Consider the following 22,719-nt stretch of genomic DNA (forward strand, 5'->3'; position numbering starts at 1 on the left):
CTGCCGCACCTTGTATGAATATCGAGGACCGAGCTTCGCTCTGGAGTACAAAAGCATAAAAATTTATTACGAAAGGAGAAATTATAATAACATTTATACCATTCATACAGAAATGTTCTATCTTATCACAGTAAATTGAGATTAATTCAAAAGGAATGCAAAAATTTCCCTCATAAAGGCCCAGTTGCACAAAAGCCGGTTAAATTTTAATTCTGATTAACTTCACGTGAACCAAATCAGAGAAGACCATTCCATGAAGATGGATCTACTGGAATTAATCAGGGTTGAGAATGACCCGGCTTTTTTGCAACCGGCACGAAGCACCTGATTGAATAATTACAAAAGTACAACAGCTGAGTCATAATATTTCGACACAGTCCCACACACATGAACTCGCTCACTCACTTCCATCACCAACAGACGACGAAATAGTTATTATCAGCTGTTTTTCCAAGGATGAATAATAATCATCCTTTTAATGTCCTTCAGCGAGTTTTCTCAGGGATGAGACCTAGTGCAATCGGATCTTCATATTATAAACCTACTACGTTCTGAATTTCGTGAGAATCGTTAGAGCCGTTTTCGAGATCCGGTGAAATACAAACATATAAACATATGAACATCCAAACATCTAAACATCTGAGCATATAAACAGAAGATGCTCGTTTAATAGTATAGGATATCTGATCAATTACTATTAGATTGAGCTGTTTATTGAGACTACACCTCTTGAGGATATATAATCAGTTATAGGTCATCAATTTCATTCAATTTTTCTCTGTTATTTCAGGTCAAGGACTCACCCAACTGGATCTATCACAGAACTGGCTCAATTCAGTGCCATCCAGTGCTTTGAAAAATCTTCACCATCTGCTAATCCTGAATCTGAATCACAACAAGATCAGTGCCCTACACGCCAAGGCCTTCGAGGGTTTGGATACACTAGAGATACTCATCCTATTCGAGAACAAGATCACCACCATAGATCCCGATACCTTCAAAGGCATTGAAAAGTGAGTAAAATTGAGTAAATCTTTCAGAATATTCATAAATTTTCTTTGATCTCAATGATGAAAGAGGTATCTTATTAACCGGTGAACGGTTCGGAGAACGGCGCGGCGAATGGTTAACAGCTGATTTTTAACATTGTGAAACAAATATGCTCATGTTCGCTGCACGGCGCGATGTATGTCAGATCACACGGTTCGCCGCGCTGTTCCAGGTTCGTTCCAGCATGTGTAGACATACCTCAAGGCCCGGTTCCACCAGGAACTGAAAGCGCCGTTAAACTACAGTTAGCCCTTGACTGAAAAAATCGGAGTCAACACACGCCGTTAGAGCTACTTTTGACTAACTTGTCGTTAAAGAGTTGACTGCCCAATCTTGCAGCGAACATGAGCAATTCACTTCTAATCAGCTGACTATATCTGTATTTTTACAGAAATGGTAAGATACAGATATAAAAAGCTTGGCATCAGCTGATTAAAAGTGAATTGCTCATGTTCGCGGCGCGTAAATCTGTACGCACCTTTAGATTCGAGGATAATTTTCTGCAAGAGAATTCCTACCAATAAAGAGTCATACAAAAATATGCGTTTCTAAGATCGTTTCTAACGTCAGACTCTAACCAGACCAGACCGTCTGTGTACATACAACCTAAGATAATCGAGATACCATATTTCAGTAAGCCAAGTCACAAGTGAACATCGCTATCATTATGAGAAATCAATCTCTCATTACCATGTTACAACATTACTTAATAGTGATCCGTGGTCTAGTGGATAGAGTGCCTGCGTAGCAGCATAGAGATCCCGGGTTCAAACCTCTCACAACCAAAAGTTTTTTAATCAGATCACTCCCGTGTTATCGGATGGGCACGTTAAACTGTCGGTCCCGGCTGAAGTATGACAGTTGTAAGGCCCATTGACGGCTTAAATTATATATTCGGGCGGTGGGACCTTTCCGCAAGGGACTCCCCACCAACAAAAGCCATACGAATTTACGAATTTACTTTTTACTTGATAGTATCAATCTGTTCCAAAATTGATTTTCTTCCAAATTTATGAAACAAGCTGCAGCATATGACCCAGAAACTCGTATTTGTTTGTGAATTGAATTTCTTCAAAATATGTTTTTTTCATACTTTATAATTGGAACAAGCTGTAGCTTGTAAGCCAGGTATTTTTGTACGTGTCCATTCTTAAATCGAAGAGTGTTTTATCATTAGACTATGTTAGAACATTTCTTGACTCCTTGAAAGTGTCAATCTGTTAAAAGCTTGTAAGTCAGGCCTGTTTGTACGCGTCCACTCCACACATCAAAAATAATCCGATGCAATTTGTGGGAGCAGTTTATTCAGGGTATTCATGAACGAGGTCATACGGTGTAGCACTCAACTCAGCCAATTTATGCGCATAATCACAGCCTGCAACAATAACTGCATCAATGCACATGCACCAGTATGTCATCTGGACATGCACATATGTGTCACCTGAACACTGCATCAGTTCTCACACAAGGCCACATGTTCACGAACATGCACTACTGGAATGACTCATCAAATATGAAAACGTCATACGTGTGAATCAGATTTCCACCTTAACTCGATGTTGGAATGAGAAATTCTTATTGAAAATTTTCGAATAGCACAAGGATAAATCGAAATCGTGCATATATCCATTCGAATTGTAATACAAATTCCACCTAACCAATTGAATATTGACATTGAAGAATTTAGGGCCAGTTTCCGAGATCGGGATTTAGGTAAGTTCTAGACTTTAAACAGCTGGAGTCAAAAAATTGGCTTTCCAAAACGGGGCGTAGTCGCAGTGAATGAATAGTTGCAGCAAAATAAATCTTCATTGGCTCATTTCTATAATTGGAAACGTTTTTCCTTGACGAAATGGAACATTCCTAGATGATTCAAAATAGCTGAGACTTCATACTATTTTCTCTTTATTTCATTTTGTGTTCAATTTTCTAGTTTTTCGAAATTTGATTCAAACGTAGCTTTGACTATAACTACGACTACGCCCCGTTTCGGAAAGCCAATTTTCTGACTCCTGCTATTTAAAGTCTAGAATTTAGCTAAATCCCGAGCTCGGAAACCAGCCCTACTGTCTGTTCATTGAAATATAAAATGCAAGGCAAGGGCAAATGCAATTTGTCAAGAACTGGGATTACCAGATGTACAGTTCCGAAGATTCCAGTCACATACATTGAATTTATTGGACAGAGAAGTATTCACAACAAAATGTAGAAGTCAAACTCAAGCCTACGATTCCTATTAGCCGACACGTTCAGATCGTTCATCGATTGCCATTGGTCGACGAGAACCAATCAGATGCGAGCACGGAGCTCTACGAAAACTTCCACCTGAGAAGATCGATTATTGACTAGATTGAACGTTATCAAATTGTGAGAGTATATTCTGTTTGATAAATATTTTATATTTGAGAGAGAGAATTCATTTTCATTCATTTATTGTATAAAACATTATAGTCATAATACAATCATGACATTGGTGGAAAAACTAGGCTGAGCCTGTACTATTCCTCTCCAAAAATTTCGATAAAATGTTAATGTTGTACAAAAAAAGTTAAGGTTATGTAATCACACACTGTTTTTTCATTTGATTTTTGGCCCAAGAAAAATTATTTAGAAATTTTGAAAATTGAAGGTTGATGTTATGCTCTGAATGAATCACAGAATTTATCACAATTTATTAAAAACTTTAGAAATATTGCACTTATTTGAAAAATTTGAATGAATTTGAAAATTTGAATTGGTCATCAATAACAAGAATCTACAATAAGTACTAGATCATTTACAAATTGCTAACAAATTTACACTTGAAAATGGCTCTTGAAGATTTGAAACTAAAAATGTGTTGTGATGAATAAAAGGGTACTCTATGAATCTCAGTGTTTCAATACTAGGTCAATACCAGGAGCCGGGGTAACTTGAATCACAGCTATCCACTATAGAAGCCGGAAGAAAACGGAACGTGACAACAGCGCCTTCCTATCATTTCCACCATCATCGAAACATTAATCTCAATAGAATCGTTCAGTTTTATTGATAACTCTCTGTAATAATTGACCGAGTGAAGTGAGCTCTAAGATTCAAGTCGACAGTTTTTGCATTTCTCTTTATATTTAAATGTTTATAATTATATTTGGATGTTCATATATTCCGCATTTACGGCGAAACGCGGTAATAGATTTCTATGAAATTTGACAGGTATGTTCCTATTTAAATTGCACGTCGACGTATATACAAAGTTTTTGGGAATTTTGCTTTGAAAGGATAATATCAAAGGAGAGAGGAGCCTCCTTCATATGCCAATATTGGAGTAAAAACAGACTATAGAATTATTCATCATAAATCAGCTGACAAGTGATTAAACAGATGTGTGGAGAAGCCAGTCTATTGCTGTATTTCCATAAGGTCTATAGTTTCTATCAGGTACTTGTGGATGAGAATACTGCGTGAGGTCTACTGTTCACAGAACTACTAGTATCAAAGGAAAGAGGAGCCTCCTTCATACGCCAATATTGGAGTAAAATCAGACTATAGAATATGCAATGACACATGCAATTCAATATCTCAATGTAACTCAGTGAAAAAACAGCTGTTGTGTGGACTATTGATTGCATGCAGTGATGCAGGCATGCAATTGATAACTTGAAGTAGCATAGTATTTTCTCCCGACTTTTCTCTGCTTTCAACTCAGTAAGCTTTTGATGATACTGTAGTAGCATAGTTATTTACAACAAATTAATAGCATTCAAATGATAATGATTATTGTCGATACAACATTTGAAACAGTCATTAGTTGTTTACACGCCGACCCGTCAGGACAGAACACAATTCACTCTGATGGAGGCTGTAGTTTTTTAACTGCGCGAGGTCTACTGTCCACAGAACTACTAGTAATTATGATACGAAACGAAACGATTAGGTCGCGGTGAAGTTCGATGCCAAAAAAAGTATTGGAGGTATTTGTACATAGTTTGAGGAATTGAAATGTATTCTATCCTACGTCTGAATACGGAGAAAACTGACTTTATTCTTGTCGCCGTAAAATACGACCGATTCAGAGCACTGACAAATTGCATGTCAAATAGGCTCTCACATACTTCAGTTCCCGCGCCATATGTGACAAGAATTTCGTCAGCGGAAAAACGCTGACAACTCATTCCCGACGGTATTCGAGTTTCCCGAGGAAAGCCCAAAAGTGGCTTTTCCGAAATGAGACTGTGAGTTTTGTGAATCATTCGTAAGTTTGTTGCTTATTCTTTGGCAGTCGAACGAACTTTGGCAAGTGGCGAGAAAGCTTCTTCAAATGTTTTTCTAGCGACTGTGGGATGATTGAGAAGAAAATAAGATTTATGCTTCAGTTCCAGGAGAAACGTTGAGTTTTCTATAGTGGTAGGCCTACTTTATATAGTGAGGTCCACGTTGTAATGGCAGAGGAGAAAGATAGGAGAACAACGTTGCCGAACCTCCCTCTTGTCAATGACTTCTATAGACGGTAGCAGATACAGGTTCATTGATGTAATATTAACTGTTCAATCTCGTTTAAAATAAACAATTAAATTTGATCAAGCAATACACTAGTAGTTCAGTGAACAGTAGACCTCACGCAGTATTCTCATCCACAAATACCTGATTGAAACTATAGACCTTATGAAAATACAACAATAGACTGGCTTCTCCACACATCTGTGTAATCACTTGTCAGCTGATTTATGATGATAATTCTATAGTCTGATTTTTACTCTTATATTGGCATATGAAGGAGTCTCCTTTTTCCTTTTATATTATCCTTGAATTGCAAAATTTCCAAAATCCTTGTATGTACGTCGACGCGCAATTAAAAAAGGAGCATACCTGTTAAATTTCATGAAAATCTATTACCGCGTTTCGCCGTAAATGCGCAACATATAAACATTCAAACATTTAAACAAACGTTCTGTGGACAGTAGACCTCGCGCAGTTAAAAAACTACAGCCTCCATCAGAGTGAATTGTGTTCTGTCCTGACGGGTCGGCGTGTAAACAACTAATGACTGTTTCAAATGTTGTATCGACAATAATCATTATCATTTGAATGCTATTAATTTGTTGTAAATAACTATGCTACTACAGTATCATCAAAAGCTTACTGAGTTGAAAGCAGAGAAAAGTCGGGAGAAAATACTATGCTACTTCAAGTTATCAATTGCATGCCTGCATCACTGCATGCAATCAATAGTCCACACAACAGCTGTTTTTTCACTGAGTTACATTGAGATATTGAATTGCATGTGTCATTGCATATTCTATAGTCTGATTTTACTCCAATATTGGCGTATGAAGGAGGCTCCTCTTTCTTTGATACTAGTAGTTCTGTGAACAGTAGACCTCACGCAGTATTCTCATCCACAAGTACCTGATAGAAACTATAGACCTTATGGAAATACAGCAATAGACTGGCTTCTCCACACATCTGTTTAATCACTTGTCAGCTGATTTATGATGAATAATTCTATAGTCTGTTTTTACTCCAATATTGGCATATGAAGGAGGCTCCTCTCTCCTTTGATATTATCCTTTCAAAGCAAAATTCCCAAAAACTTTGTATATACGTCGACGTGCAATTTAAATAGGAACATACCTGTCAAATTTCATAGAAATCTATTACCGCGTTTCGCCGTAAATGCGGAATATATGAACATCCAAATATAATTATAAACATTTAAATATAAAGAGAAATGCCAAACCGTCTTCTTGAATCTTAGACCTCACTTCGCTCGGTCAATTATATTTTTCAATAATTCACATAATTAAGATGAGAGATTTTGTTGATGAATTATTAATTCTACATTGTTGAAAGACGATCTGGCAACAAAGCAAACCGAGAAAGAGATAGTGCTATCCGCTTTGTGAATGATGGACAATGATAGCAATACCATTGCTAATCAAACACTGCCATTATAACGAGGACCTAACTAAAGTAATTTTTTGAGATGACTCGGTGTCTAGTGATGGTATCTAAGATGTGAGTTGAAATAGTTATTTGTGCAACTAGTGCGCAAAGTGACAGTTTGCTGCACCGAAAGAAACGTTTACGCCCGAGCCGTAGGCGAGGGCGGAATGGTTTCTTGAGTGCAGCAGAGGAACTTTGCGCACGTATTTCACATTAAATTTTTCCTACAGTTACCATTGGATATGAAAAGTGGGTAATTATGGGTAACATTCCCTGAAATCCATCAAATGTATTTCTGTGTAATTTTGTTATTAATAAAAACCTTAATTTATTCAAAATTGAATAATGTAGTAGTAAATGAATGAAGGTAGCTGTCACTCATGTGGTGGCTGTCGCTGTCATCCACTGCCTTAATATTATAACGTGCACCACAGTCAGTGTTACCAACATAATTTTGATTTTCCTGCACTGGTGCTCCATATAACCTACTAAATATTTTGCGTTGTCATGCTGCAAATCTGGAGTACGCAAAGTATTACTTTGCGCACTAGAGCGGAAAAGTGATTCTTTGCGGCCTGCAATCAGTGCAGAAATGGCCACTTTTCAGGGTATCTGTAGGAAAAGTCATTTATCTATCTATCTTAACTATGACGTCATCAAAATTATGTAACAACACAAAGCTCTGAGTGATGAGCTTTGTATGACGATTGTATAACATGATTTTAATAGCGTATGAGATGTATGAATAAATGAATGAATGAATGTAGACAAAATTACACAAACAAGAATAATTAATCAATCAGAAATTACATAACTAAACCAATAACATGTCACCAATTATCCCAGGGATTGAGTAGAAGCATTCGAGTTTTAATAGTTGGTAGAATTTCTCCAAATTACATATTATTTTTATCAGCTGTGCTAATAGTGAAGTTGTGTTTCTTTTCTGGCTTAAATTTTGCAAAATTACTCAAAAAACTCCAATTTGTAGAGATTTGAGTGGAATATTTTTGTTTTTAATCAGTTTTTAAATATCAAAATTCAAAATTTTTAGTTTAGTCATTAGTTTTGAAGTGGAAATTGAAATTTTTGAAGTGAAAGTGAAATCTTAACCTTATTCTTTTTGAAACTTTTATTTGTAAAAATTTGGGAGAAGACAGTTTTGGGCTATGCCTGTTGTCTTCTCCCAATCATATTATATTTATCATAATTATGATTTGTAATAATTGTCAATGAAATAATAAATAAATAATATTTGAATCTAAACCATCACGGTGTACTTGCAGAAAGCCCTCTCAAAGAGTCAAGAAAATCGAGAATGAGTGAGTATTGTTTGACTCATATTATGATAGCGTTCCTTCATTTGAGGTATGAAGTGGAAAGTATAAATATTATACTTAAAGAGTTTAAAGAGCGTACTTTACATTGATAGATACAATATCATTATCAACTATGAATGATTGGGGAAGGAACAACAGGCTTGGCCCAAAACTGTTCCTTTCCCAAATTTAGATAGAAATTGTCCAAAAATGGGTTACTAATTATAGATATCATACATTTCTGAGCAGGAGTTTGTGGTCCAGTAATTTGAGATTGAACAAACTTCTTGTGCAATTTTCGCCTATTCTGTTATAACTTCATTTTTTCAGTAGGATTTGAAGAGTGGCTTAAGCAATAAAGTAAACTTTCAAGAGTGGCTTAAGCAATAAAGTAAACTTTCAAGACATATTCCAAGGATTCTGTTATACCAAGTGCTGTAATACTTGATTATACAGTAGTTCTATTTAGTGGAAATGAAACAGTGTGATAAGTTGAACAAGAGAAAAAATTTGACACATACAAATATTTTGAGCCTCAGTTATAATCGAGAATATATATTATAATTCTGTTTGAGGAAGGCCCAAGTATATTTTGGGCAGGCATAGAACAGCTTGATGACTTGACATAAGGGAGAATTTGAAACAATTTTTGAGCTTCAGTTTTAGTTTAAAATTAGTCTCGTTTCTTCAACACAGAATAAATATTCTGATGCAGTTTGAGAAAGGTCAAAGTGTATTTTGGTCAGGAATAGAACAGTGTGATGACTTGAACTAATTATTTATTTATTTATTCATTTACAGAACAACTATTACAGACTACAGGCATTAAGCCCAAAACAGTCTTCACTACCATTTACAATCGAATAAAGTGAGTTACTAAAAGAAATAAAAATGAGAGATACAGTACATGCAATTCACAAATACATAAGAAAGTTGATAAGTATGAGGAGAGCATAAGTAATTGTAAGTAATCTAAGCATAAATAATAAATACAGAATAAAAACCAATCTAACTTATCCAAACTTATCCAATAAGTTATAAAAAGAATAGGCCTAGAGTTGAGCATAGAAACAGGTCAAGGAAAAACATGTGCCACTGTGGGAAGAAAATTTATGAAAGCAGAGGAGAAAAAGAAAAAGTTTTAACAACAAATATTCAAGTATAAAAGTTAAGGGATTTAAACTGTAGGTTTGATCAACTCTATAAAATTAATAAGAATCACGGACATCGTATTAATTGAATCAATTCAGAAACTGAATTCAAATTCAATGATGAATAGCCTCAATAATGCGCCTTCTAACCTCACTAACAGGGCCATGCACATCAACACCTTCACAAACGCTATTGAATAGCCTCAGAACTCTATTAAGTGGAGAGCAGATGTTATGAAGGGTCCTTGATCTTGGTACATGAAAGGTCCTAACTCTTCTGACATTGAACGTGGGTACCTGGAAACCAATCCTAGAGAGGAGAGCGGGTGAATTAATGTAATTTTTCAAAAGTGACACCACAAACATCAATGAAAACTGAAAACCTGTCACCTCTAGCCCTCAAAGAAAGCCCTCAAAACTAGAGATCAATCTGACACAGTCATATTTTAAGCTTCAGTTATTATTGAAAATATATATTCTAATGCTGTTTGACAACGTTCAAAGTGTATTTTGGTCAGATATAGAACAGTGTGATGACTTGAACTAGAGATCGATCTGACACAGTCATATTTTAAGCTTCAGTTATTATTAGAGAGATATATTCTAATGCTGTTTGACAAAGTTCAAAGTGTATTTGGGTCAGGTATAGAACAGTGTGATGACTTGAACTTAAGACAAATCTGACACATACCTTGAGCTTCAGTTATTATCGTGAATGTTATTGTAGAATATTGCTGTTTGAGAAAGGTCAAAGTATAAAGTCTCAGGAATAGAAAAGCGTGATGACTTGAACTAAAGAAAAAATTACACATATTTCGAGCTTCAGATTTTCGTATATATATTTTAATGCTGTTTGAGAGAGGTCAAAGTATATTTCGGTAAATTCATTATTGTAAATCACCCCCCCGCACACAATTATCAGGTATATCCACTAGCCTACTCACCAGAAGTACAATTAGAGTACAATTTCAGCTTCATTCCACCCACTGGATTCTATTTCCTGGTGTATGATACTTGTTGTCTTGGCATTTTTCATGGCTCTTCAATTTAAGTATTTATTACGATTGATTTATCGATTGTTCTAAACGTGGGTCAAGTTAAAGGTTCCAGTGTCAGAGGCAATCTTGTCTATTTTAAGCCTTCTTTGTCATGTTTTTGGAAAGACTTATTACAACAGACTATTCTATATGGAGGTGTCACCCAAGAATCCGTAAACAACCTTCTTCATCGGTGATATTCAGTCTCTATTTCAGTCAATAATTTCATTGAAAGTTTGAACAAGAGATATCGTTATTTAGTGAGAAAATTATTATCATTATCAACTGTGAGAAAACTAAATGGAGAGAATTTCTATCATCAATAATCAATTATTTCAATAATTCAATTGTTAAATTGAACAAGAGATAATCATTATTAACAGTGATAAAACTGAATGGTAAAAATAATAATATTCCTATCATCAATAATTGAGAATTTTAATAATTTTATTGGAAGTTTGAACAATAGATAATCATTATCAACCCTGAGGAAACCCTAAATGGTAGAGATAATTTCTATCACCAATAATTGATTATTTCAATAATCTCCATAATTTCAATGGAAGTTCGAACAAGAGATAATCATCATCAACCGTGAAAAAATTAAATGGTGGAAAGAATTTCTATCATCAATAATAAATAATTTTAATAATTTCATTGATAGTTTGGAAAAGAGATAATCATAATCAAGCGTGAGAAAACTTAATGGTGGAAAGAATTTCTATCATCAATAATCATTAATTCCAATAATTTTATTGGAAGCTCGAACAAGAGATAATCATCATTAACAGTGAGAAAACTGAATGGTAATAGTTATTTGTATATCTAGAGTGAAAAGTGCTGTTTTTTCTCCCTGAGGGAAAAAGTTTGAAGCCCGAGGCGAAGCCGAGGGCAACAATTTTCCTGAGGGAGAAAAACATTTTTCACTCGTGATATACACAACATTTTTCCTCCACCTACATTTTTATAAAAACTGCAAATAAAATATTTTTAAAAACGTATGTGACCAAACAATGTGTTACAACATAATCTAAAAAGTAAACAGAAACAGCTGGCTTGTAATCACAGTTCTCCTCTGACAGCACTATCTGTCGGCTAAAGTTGTAACAACAATGACAGCCACAACTACAGGTATGATGAAGTTCCCGTTTCAAATTTTATTAGTTAATAAGTAATATTCGTTGGCTGGTATTTTGAATAACATGGATTAAAAGAAAAAAATATAAATTTTTTCTAGTATAGTGATATGACGTTTGTAATAATAATTTCAGCATACAAACATGAATTTTATATATCGATCAAATGTCTGGTTGAGGTATTGAATTTAGTTGGTTTAATGACTACTCTATATGCTTCCTCATCTGAGCTTAGACCTTCTGACCTATTCCAAATGTACGTTTTTAAAATAGAGATGCTTCCCATGTTATTTAAATGGAGTCACTTTTACTCCCTAGGGAGTTTTCTGTTTTTTAGTAACGGGAGCGAAAAAGTGACACTTTAGTATCATGTTTCAGGGAGTAAAGTACGTACTTTTGACAGTAGGTGGAGGAAAAAATAATAATATACCTATCATTAATAATTGAGAATTTCAATAATTTTATTGGAAGTTTGAACAGGAGATAATCATTATCAACCCTGAGAAAACTAAATGGTAGAGATAATTTCTATCACCAATTATTAATTATTTCAATAATCTCCATAATTTCATTGGAAGTTCGAACAAGAGATAATCATTATCAACCGTGATAAAACTAAATGGTGGAAAGAATTTCTATCATCAATAATGATTGTTCCAATATTCTCAATAATTTTATCGATAGTTTGAAGAAGAGATAATCATTATCAACCGTGATAAAACTGAACAGGAGGAAGAATTTCTACCATCAATCTATATATATGAAAGAGAAATGGCACTGACTGACTGACTCACTCACTCACTCACTCACTCACTCACTCGCAGAACTAAAAATCTACCGGACCAAAAACGTTCAAATTTGGTAGGTATGTTCAGTTGGCCCTTTAGAGGCGCACTAAGAAATCTTTTGGCGATATTTTAACTCTAAGGGTGGTTTTTAAGGGTTTAAAGTTCGTCTTTTAGCATGTATATTCTTCTTCTCCCAATCTATTAATTATAATTGAAATTTCCATATCATATGTTACTATAGAACTATAATCTAGATAGAGTACCTCTTCGAAACAGTTGTTAACTGGCAACTAAATTAATAATTTTGTCAGGTTGGCATTAAGTTGAGTTGACTTTGTTAGGTCACAAGTTTGTCAGGTTGGCACCAAGTTGAAGATTGAAATGCATTCATCGCTGAAAAATTGATTGGGCACTGCTACTTCAATCAGAGCTATTCCTGGGAATATTATATTACTAGCCGTCAGGCTCGCTTCGCTCGCCATATCCGTTTAGCCAGACGTTTAGTCTGGACCCAGACTTGATCGTCCTACAAATGAAAAATGCAGGCGAGCGAAGCGAGCTAGTTATTCATAATTTCAATAATTTCATTGGGAGTTTGACAGAAGATAATCATTATTTACAGTGAGAAAATTAAATGAGATGGAGATATTGCATCATCGAAATTAGGAATAACAATAATTTTATTGATAGTGTCATAAATGACATCAAAACCCGTGACATTTTACTCAATTACATATATAGTCTTTCATTCCCACTGTTACAATAGTTCGAGCAAGATATAATCATTATCAACCCTGATGAAATTGAATGATAGAAATAATAATTTCCATCATCAATAACTGAGAATCTTATTGATAATCTTATTGAAATTTGAGTGGATTTTTCAATATTTTTTTGCAATTGTGAAGGAAGAGTTTTGTTTGGATTCGTATTTGGAAATTGATCAATCTGATAAATTTAAAATTGTAGTAGATACATTTTTTGGACTCAAAATATGTGTACGAATTATCATTTAAGTTACGTAAGTAGCATAACCTTTAGTCTATGTATTCCAAATTAAGGTTTGAAGCAGTTTTGGGCAAATGCCTGTTGTTTTTACCTGAATTGTATTTGCATATGAATAAATAAATAAATAATTTTATTGAAAGTTTGAACAAGAGATAATCATTATCAACCGTGAGAAAAATAAATGAGAGTAAGAATTTCCATCCACGGGGTAAGTAAGCACTAAGCAGAGCCCGTTAGCTGTAAGTGGGTCAACCCTGAAGAGTGGAGCATGAATATTTGAACAGAGATAATTGATTTTGTAAATGCACAAAAGTCCGGTATCGTCTTTCCGCCATGATACCGTCTATTTCAGCCATTAAAATTTAATGTGCATTTCTCCTTTGAGACACATTACGGCCATTCAGAGTTCTCTTTTTTCTTCTCTCCCTTCTTTTTCATTCTCATTCTCCTTCCACTTCAACTTCGAAAACTTTGTTTCCGTTCTTGTATATCTTCTACTCTCTTGACTTCATTCATGACGTTTTCTCTTTTCTGCTTCAGTTACTTTCCGGCCGTTTTCTCACTAAGGACATACTTATTTTTTCCTTTGCCTAGTCATTGAAATACTTAAACTCTTATAATATACACCTCTCTCTCAGCTCTCATGTATGATCAATCAGGTCATGATTATTTCTATCTCATTTCTTTGGTAGAGAGTTAGTGGGGAGGATATTTTTAATATTCTTCCCAAAGAATGGACATTGATATGTCCAAAGCTCCGCCAATTTATGTAGATGCATAACAATATGATTATTATCTATAGTTATTATATTACAAATTGCTTTTTCATATCATATACAGTTCAATAGTTATTTTCTTAGTCTATATTATGTAAATTCATCTATAACTTTGCTGTATTGTAAGCTATTGTATATAAGTGTATAAGCCAGTATATATTGTAATCTACATAAAGTACTCAATCAATTTCTCGTTTCTTTCAAACACTATTTCTTCTTCTCCTTCTTCTTTTTCTGCATAATCTTCCCCTATTTCTTCTGTTCCTCCTTCTCCTTCTCCTTCTCCTCCTCCTCCTCCTCCTCCTCCTCCTCCTGCTCATCATCCTTTGACTCCTTCTCCTCCTCATTCTGATTTTTCATCTCCTCCTCCCCAACCTCTCCTCCTCCGCTCCATCGAGTTCTTCTTGTTCTCCTTCTTCTCGAGCGTGAGTTTCTCTTGTTTTGTGTGAATGATCACATTGTAAGTGCTGCCACCTACCGACCACTGTGTCAAACACCTTCGACCAATCACAAGCGAGAGCGATGCATGCAGTAGCCTACACACCCATTCTCGTCTCTGATTGGTCGACGCACAATATTGCCGCCATTTGCGGGTTCTACTCCAAAATGATTCGAATAATGCTCTTGCATTTTTGAATTTTTTTCCAAAATATTGTTCCAATAAACTAGTATTATAGATAATAATATCAAATCATTTCCATTCAATATTAGAAACTATCTATATCCGCTGAGTTCGTTATTGTAGCAATTTGATTTTAAAACTCTTCAATGCACAATGATAGTTGTCCCTTCTCTTCTCTTCTCCCTTCTCTTTTCTAGAATTCAACCTCTCACTTTTAACCCTTCCACTACCAAGCGGGGTAATTGGACTACCCCAACCCACATTTCCCCCATTTTTTTGTAGATAATGTTGTTGTATTTCATTGAAACCTTGAGTACTTGTTAAAAACATATCACTTTAGTTGTTTTTTCTCATAAATCATTTCATTCCTCTTATTTTTTCAATTATTAGCAGATTTATCCTTGGGGTAACTCTATTACCCCGCTTGGTATCCATGTCATGCAATTTTTTGGTACCATCCATTATCGGAATGCATAAGATATAAATTTAATGTCCAATTATCATTTTTTTCGCCAAACCTGATTCATAATGATCACTTGAAATCTTAATTTGAAAAAATTGCTTCTCTATAGCCATAATTTAATTATTTGACAACATTTCCCTACATCTATTTGATAGAATGCTCAATTTTTTGTCCTGTCAGTTTTGATTGAAAACATATTTTTCAACAAAAGAAATTTATTTTTAATTATTTTAAAAGCTTTTGTAATGCATTTCATAGATGAATTAATGGAAAAAATATAGAATAAAGATATAAAACAGAAATCTTGTTGGGGTGACCCAGTTACCCCAGTTGGTATTCCGTGTATGTGAAGAAGGTTGGTAGTCCAAGGGTTAAGTAGATCTGCCAGTTGATGAACTATTCTTCTTATTATCTCTCCTCCTTCTCTTCTTCGTCTTCTTCTTATTTTTCTTCTTCTTCTCTCACTTCTTCACCATCTGTCCTCTTATTTTCCTGCCTGCTCCTTCTCCTGTTTTCTACTTCAGCTCATGCCTCCTGCTTTTGTATTTTTCCTCTTCTCCTGCCCTCTTCTTCTTTTCCTTTTTATTCTTCTTCTCCATCTTCTTTTCTTCATCTTCTTGTTCTCCTCAATCTCCTTGTTTCCCTCCTCCTCATCATCTTTCTCCTCTTCCTCCTCGTCCGTCTCCGCTGCCACCTTTTCTCTATCTTCCTCTCCTTTTTATTCGTCTCCTCCTTCTTCTTCATATTTTTTCCTTCATCTTCTTGTTCTCCTCAATCTCCTTGTTTCCCTCCTCCTCATCATCTTTTTCCTCCTCCTCCTCGTCCGTCTCCGTTGCCACCTTATCTTCATCTTCCTCTTATCCTACTCAATCAGCTACTTCTTCACCCTGTCTTGTTTTTTACTTTCCATCTCCTACTTCTACTTTCTCCATTTCTCCTTTCTCCTTCTCTCTCTCTCTCCTACTTCTCTACTCTTTCCGCGTCCTATACCTTCTGTTTTCTTCTTCCCTTCATTTGTATCTATCTTTCTATTATTTTACTCAATCAGCTACTTCTTCACCCTCTCTTTTTTTCCTTTCCATCTTCTATTTCTACTTCTCCCATTTCTTCTTTCTCCTTTTCTCTCCTACTTCTCTACTCTTTCCGCGTCCTATAACTTCTGTTTTCTTCTTCCCTTCATTTATATCTTCCTACTCCTTCACTTCCCTCTCTTCCACCACCATCACCCTCTCCTTCTACCCCTCATCCTCTTCCTCCTACACGTTTCCCAGCAGGCGCCAAAGAACAAAGAAAAGTGGAAACATAAAGTTGTAATGCAGAAACTTTTTCGTAACATAGGAGTGCTTTCTCATGTCCAATATTACTCTCGAATAAAAAAATATCTCGCTGTGAACTTGCTAATGCTTATCACAATGGCCGGATCTAATTTTCTTTCTCAAAGTACCTTCTGTAGCCTACATACTTGCAGCTCCAGCTAGCTCCCCTTAGCAGAGTTGAATTTCCAAAGTCTTCAATCTAGAGTTTCAAAATACTTCAGCGGATCTCTACGTTTCGAAGGTTCCTTTCTCAGATTGAAAAGTTTATCCCATTATTTATTAACATAGAATCACGAATTAGAATCAAGATACATAATAGAGTCATGAATTTCAATTTCAATCATAGATATCCTATTATATTAAGCGAGCAATTTCTGTATTTATATATCTGGTTATTTTTATACCTGGTTATTTTTATATTTGGTAATTTTTATAAATGGATATTTTTATATCTGGTTATTTTTATATCTGGCTATTTTTATACCTGGTTATTTTTATATCTAATTATTATTTAACGTAAATCCTTAATAAATGCTGTATATCACCCCGAAGACTTCTGCTACTGCAGACATTGACAACAGGGTTAACAGCTAGATGGAAATTCGATGAGAACTACTATCCAAAAATTAAGCGTAAGGGTAAGGTGTAAGGTGTAAGGGTAAGCATTCCTGACTGGCAATTGGGAGGTACCGGCTTCGATTCCCGGGCTGGCAACTAATTTTTGGATAGTAGCTCTCATCGAATTTCCATCTAGCTGTTAACCCTGTGTCAATGTCTGCAGTAGCAGAAGTCTTCTGATATACACATTTTATAAAGGATTTTCGTTAAATAATAATTAGCATTGAATAAATGCATTCTCTATATTAATTCCATCTGTAACTGGTTGGCCGCTATGGCTTCGTATAAAATGAGCGCTGCTAACAGAGATTGTCAGTTTGGTGTAAGGTAAGCATTCCTGACTGGCAATTAGGAGTACCGGGTTCGATTCCCGGCTGGCAACTAATTTTTGGATAGTAGTTTCTCATCGAATTCCCATCTAGCTGTTAACCTGTTGTCAATGTCTGCAGTAGCAAAGTCTTCGGGGTGATATACAGCATTTATTAAGGATTTACGTTAAAATAATTATATATTAATTAGCATTTGAATAAATGCATTCTCTATTTAATTCCATCTGTAATTTTTATATCTGGTTATTTATGTTTTACGGATCTCGAAAACGGCTCTAACGATTTTCACGAAATTTGCAACATAGTAGGTTTATGATAAAGATTCGATTACACTAGGTCTCATTCTTTGGAAAACTCGCTGAACGATATTAAAAGGATAATTCATCCTTGGAAAACAGATGATAATTTCGTCGTCTCTCGATAACAGGAGATACGTGTGCCTGTGTGGGAGAGAGACATAATTATTTCCAGCTGTGTAATCATAATCAATCAGCGAGAAATTTCATCTAGCTAGACAATTAAATCGATTTGATCAACATAATCTGATTTGTTGACATGACATGATAATCCTCCTAAACTGGAGTATATCATAATTTTCAAAGTTGATCATTATTTGACAATTTCAAGTGATTAGTGAGTGTTATTTTGTTATTTGATTTGTATACAATCTAAATAATTATATATTTTTTTGTTTTCAAATATTTGAACAGAAAATTGAACCTGAACTCAAGTGTATGGAACATGGCCTACTTTCTGGACTATTCATAGTGTATAAATCATTCGGGAAAGTAACAGTTTTTTTTTTGGGCTGTGCCTGTTAGTACTTTCCCAATCATTTGAAGAATTGTGTTCGCTTTATTGAAAGTTAATGAATGAATAACGAGCGAAGCTCGGTGCCCCAATATTATAATATTTTCGCCACACTGCACAGAAAGCAGCTGTTTTCCAGTCCCTACGTAGATCTGAAAGACCTTGTTTGCAGACGACGTCAGAAAAGGGTTTCTTTTCCGGGCTAGGCCAGAAAGTTGTCTCTTTCCAGCCGCTCATGGAAGTAGTTAATAAGTCATCCGCTAGATCGGGCGAGTGGGCACTTCCATCATCAGCTAAAGTCGCCATGATTTCAGTTCCAGTTTCGAATCAAACTATTCGCTTCGCAACCAGTTTTATTCAATTATTTTGTTGTTTAGTGCATTCCGAATTTTCAAAATGCTTGAAGATGACTGTGGTATTCCAAGTGAATTTTAAAAGAATCTGAAATCCTGACTGCAAATCTTCTACCACTAAAATCAAGAGATAGGTACGATAGCTTAACGAGTATTCTTTATTTTGTATTCTTTAGACTATTCATTTTGTCAGCAATACCTGTAGTGTGGCGAAAAATATCGTTCGCACCACGGGCAAAAATGTTTTTCCAGCTCTCAATCTTTTCTAGTCCTTGGCCTACGGCCTCGGACTTGAAAACCGATTTCGAGCTGGAAAAATCTCATTTTCTGCTCTAGGTGCGAAATATACTATTTCGCCACACTGCACAGAAAGCAGCTGTTTTCCAGTCCCTACGTAGATCTGAAAGACATTGTTTGCAAACGACTCTCGTCTGACGTCAGAACAGGTTTCTTTCCGGCCTAGGCCGGAAAGAGTACCCTTTCCAGCCGCTAACATGGAAATAAGAAAGGTGATCAAAAAACTTTTCATTATTTGTGTTCATTATTCAATAATTAAAACATTTATAGTAATATCACCTTATTGTCATTTGAAAGAATAACAAAGTATGAACTCAACCTCCCACATAATTGAACATAATCTTTTAGGTTATTTAGACAAATCAGAATGAAAAATAAAAATACTTGGACAATTTCCTGATATTCAGATTACCTCAGATTCGCTAGAGCTATCACCTTCCACTTCTGCTTTCGGAAGTGCTTAGTGAACAACTATTCTCATATATATATATTATATATATTATATATATATATATATATATATTATATATATATATATATATATTGTTTATTTTTGTGTGTGGCAAAAAATAGCGTTCGCACCAAGGGCAAAAATGTTTTTCCGGCTCTCAATCTTTTCCAGTCCTCGGCCTACAGCCTCGGACTTGTGAACCGATTTCGAGCCGGAAAAATCTCATTTTCTGCTCTAGGTGCGAAATATACTATATCAGGACAGGACACTCCAATCTAGAGTCCCAAGATACTTCAGCGGAGCCCCATGTTTCAAAAATATCCGCCTCGGATTCAAAAGTTTATCACATTCATTAACATAGAGTCACGAATCAAACTCCAAATGCATAGAGTCAGGAATTGGAATTTATTCATGTTGAACTTACGAAGTGCTCTCTCTGCGAGCAGTGACTCGACTGACTCTAGTCGACAAATTGGCAACTGCGCTTCCACCTATGACTCTATCCATCACTGTAATTGGCTGATCTTCCTCCATTTCTATGCGCTGCTTATTCCTGCAAGTCAGAAGTTATATTGTACGGGGTATAAACTATATCTTGAGAGCTTGAGGGGCACAGGAATGGATGAGAAAGATATTCAAATCATTCAAAACCTGTATTGGAATCAGTCCTCTACTATAAGGATCAGTGCAGAGGAACAGACCAATGAGGTTGACATTCTTCGAGGCGTTAGGCAGGGCTGCATCCTTTCACCATTGATATTTAATCTTTATTCAGAGGAAATCTTCAGGGAGGCCCCTTGAGAATACTGAAATGGGAGTATTGTGAAATGGAGAACGCTTGAACCAACATCCGATATGCAGATGATACTGTAATTTTCTGCAGGTAAACAGCCTGCAGGAGCTTGTGAACAAGATAGGAGGCGTCAGTGAACAATATGGCTTGGAAATCAATGTAAGCAAAACAAAGTTCAAGTGAGCAGTGGGAGGATGTGACTTGATGCTTGACACCAAACCGATAGAGAGGGTGCAACAGTTCACGTATCTGGGAACCTTGATCAATGAGAAATGGAATCATTCTCAAGAGGTGAAATGCAGAATATAAAAAGCGAGGGCTGCATTCAATCAGATGGCAAAACTGTTCAAGAGTCGCAACCTTAATATGCACATCAAAATCAAACTCCTCCTCTGCTACATTTTCTCAATACTCTTCTATGGGATGGAGTCATGGACATTGATGTCCACCAAGTCAACTGAAAAATGACTCGAGGCTTTTGAGATGTGGCTGTGTAGGAGAGTGTTAAGAATTTCATGGATGGACAGAGTGACCAACAAAGCTTTATTGGAGCGAATGGATAAGGATTGGAAGTGATGAACATCATCAAGAGCAGGAAGCTTGCATATTTTGGCCATATCATACGCAATGAAGAAAAATATGGCCTGCTGAAATCCGTTCTCCAAGGAAAGATCTATGGCAGAAGAGGACCAGGAAGAAGGAGAATATCATGGCTGAAAAACCTGCGTACCTGGTTTCTCCAAAACTACAACAGAACTTTTTAGGATGGCTGTAAATAAGATATCCATAGTCAGGCTGATCGCCAATATTCGGAACGAATAGGCACTAGCAGAAGAAGATAAACTATAATACTACCCGTTCGAAAACATTGAACATCTGTAGGGTTGCTTCCTCCATCTAGGGATCTAGGAACTCGGGAGAGTATGTTTTTTCAAAAGTAGGAATATCACCCCGCGAAGCATGCCTTGCGAATATTCAGTTGCAAAGTTACGGAGGTAAAGCTACGGGACGCGTACTATATTATATTTCTGATGTTTTCATCGATTTGCATTATTTGTTGCAGGAAACTGAAGAGATTGAACCTGGCTGGCAACGAATTGAATTCGGTGCCACAAGCCGCTCTTTCCATTCTCTACAATCTCAGGAAGCTGGAGCTCCATGAAAATTCCATATCTACTGTTTCGGAAGGGGACTTCGAAGGTAAGTCAATAATTGAAAACACCACCCAAATTTGCATACATCTTCTCCTTCTTCTTCTCCTCCTTCTTCTCCATTCTTCTATATTTCTTCTTGTTCTTGTTGTTGTTTTTTTTCTACCCTTCTTCTTAATCTTCTTCTCCTTCTCCTTCTTCTTCTTCTTCTTCTCCTTCTCCTTCTTCTTCTCCTTCTCCTTCTCATACTCCTTCTCCTTCTCCTTCTCCTTCTTCTCCTTCTCCTTCTCCTTCTACTTGAATGTTATATGTATATTTCAGCAATATCACGATTTTCATGAAATTTGACAGGTATGTTCCTTTTTGAACTTCGCGTTGACGTATACATACGGTTTTTTGAAATTCTGCATTTTAAGGATAATACAAAAGGAAAAGGAGTCTCCTTTGACAGCCAATATTACCGTAAAAATCAGACTTTAGAATATTATTCACCATAAATCAGCTGTCTAGTGGACTATAATACTACCCGTTCAAAAACATCGAACATCTTGAAAATGAATCTTTCCATCAAAATTGTAGACAGTTGCAGCCAGACCTGATAACAGCGCTCACACTCACATTCCGGGACGACACGTCACGGTACGATAGGACAGAAAGTCTATGTTTATTTAGGATTTTTCTAAACATTTTAAATTGATGAATTATTTATTAATTTTTGAGAAAACATAACAACAGGTCAATGTAACTTACTGAGCGCGAGGTCTGCTGCTCACAGAACTACTAGTAAATAGTTGCTTCAAATAGTTGGTAGCCTACTGTTGAAAAAATATAGCTCTTCACTAATTCACGATGTAAGTGAGAAACAACGTTTCTTTTCAGTTACACGCTCTTAAAGAGAGCTCTGTGCTGTGCTCGCTTCTGATTGGCTCTCGTCGTCCAATAACAAGCTATTTGTTGTCCGAACGAGCCGGCCAATAGGAAGCCTAGGCTTCATTTTTACTCCTCCATTTTGTACCCTGATACGGACAGACACACTGATACTGATATGTGGAAACCAGCTGATTGAAACGCGGAAGAAGTATGAATTCACTGAAATTTGTTAAGTGACGAGCGTCTGGTACGGACGGTTGGACGGGTGACCAAACTACTGAGATTGAATAAGTAACTAGCGCCTGGTACACCTGTTGGAAGGGTGAACACTTGTTAGAGAAGGACATTCAACACTAGCTGTCGATATAAAGTCCTTTGGAATATTTTTAGACAATTATTTTCAATCGTATTTCTACATTGTTGAAAACCGATCTGGCAACGTCGCGGAGCTAGAAAAGG

At 35.9% G+C, this 22,719-nt stretch overlaps 1 protein-coding gene and 1 long non-coding RNA gene across 2 annotated transcripts; one reads left to right on the plus strand and one right to left on the minus strand.

Moving 5' to 3' along the window:
• Positions 1-790: 790 nt before the first annotated feature.
• Positions 791-21,439, plus strand: LOC120355891 (vasorin-like; the record flags this gene model as incomplete). Its single annotated transcript, XM_039444637.1, has 2 exons — positions 791-1,013; positions 21,303-21,439. Coding segments are annotated over 2 exons (360 nt in total), but the record flags the coding sequence as incomplete, so codon positions are not given.
• Positions 8,219-15,159, minus strand: LOC120355890. Its single transcript, XR_005573860.1, has 3 exons — positions 15,022-15,159; positions 8,529-8,532; positions 8,219-8,233 (listed from the first exon to the last, which is right to left on the minus strand). It is a non-coding gene; the product is annotated as an uncharacterized LOC120355890 (long non-coding RNA).
• Positions 21,440-22,719: the final 1,280 nt, after the last annotated feature.

Source organism: Nilaparvata lugens, unplaced genomic scaffold, assembly GCF_014356525.2.
Source record: "Nilaparvata lugens isolate BPH unplaced genomic scaffold, ASM1435652v1 scaffold5139, whole genome shotgun sequence".
NCBI lineage: Eukaryota > Metazoa > Arthropoda > Insecta > Hemiptera > Delphacidae > Nilaparvata > Nilaparvata lugens.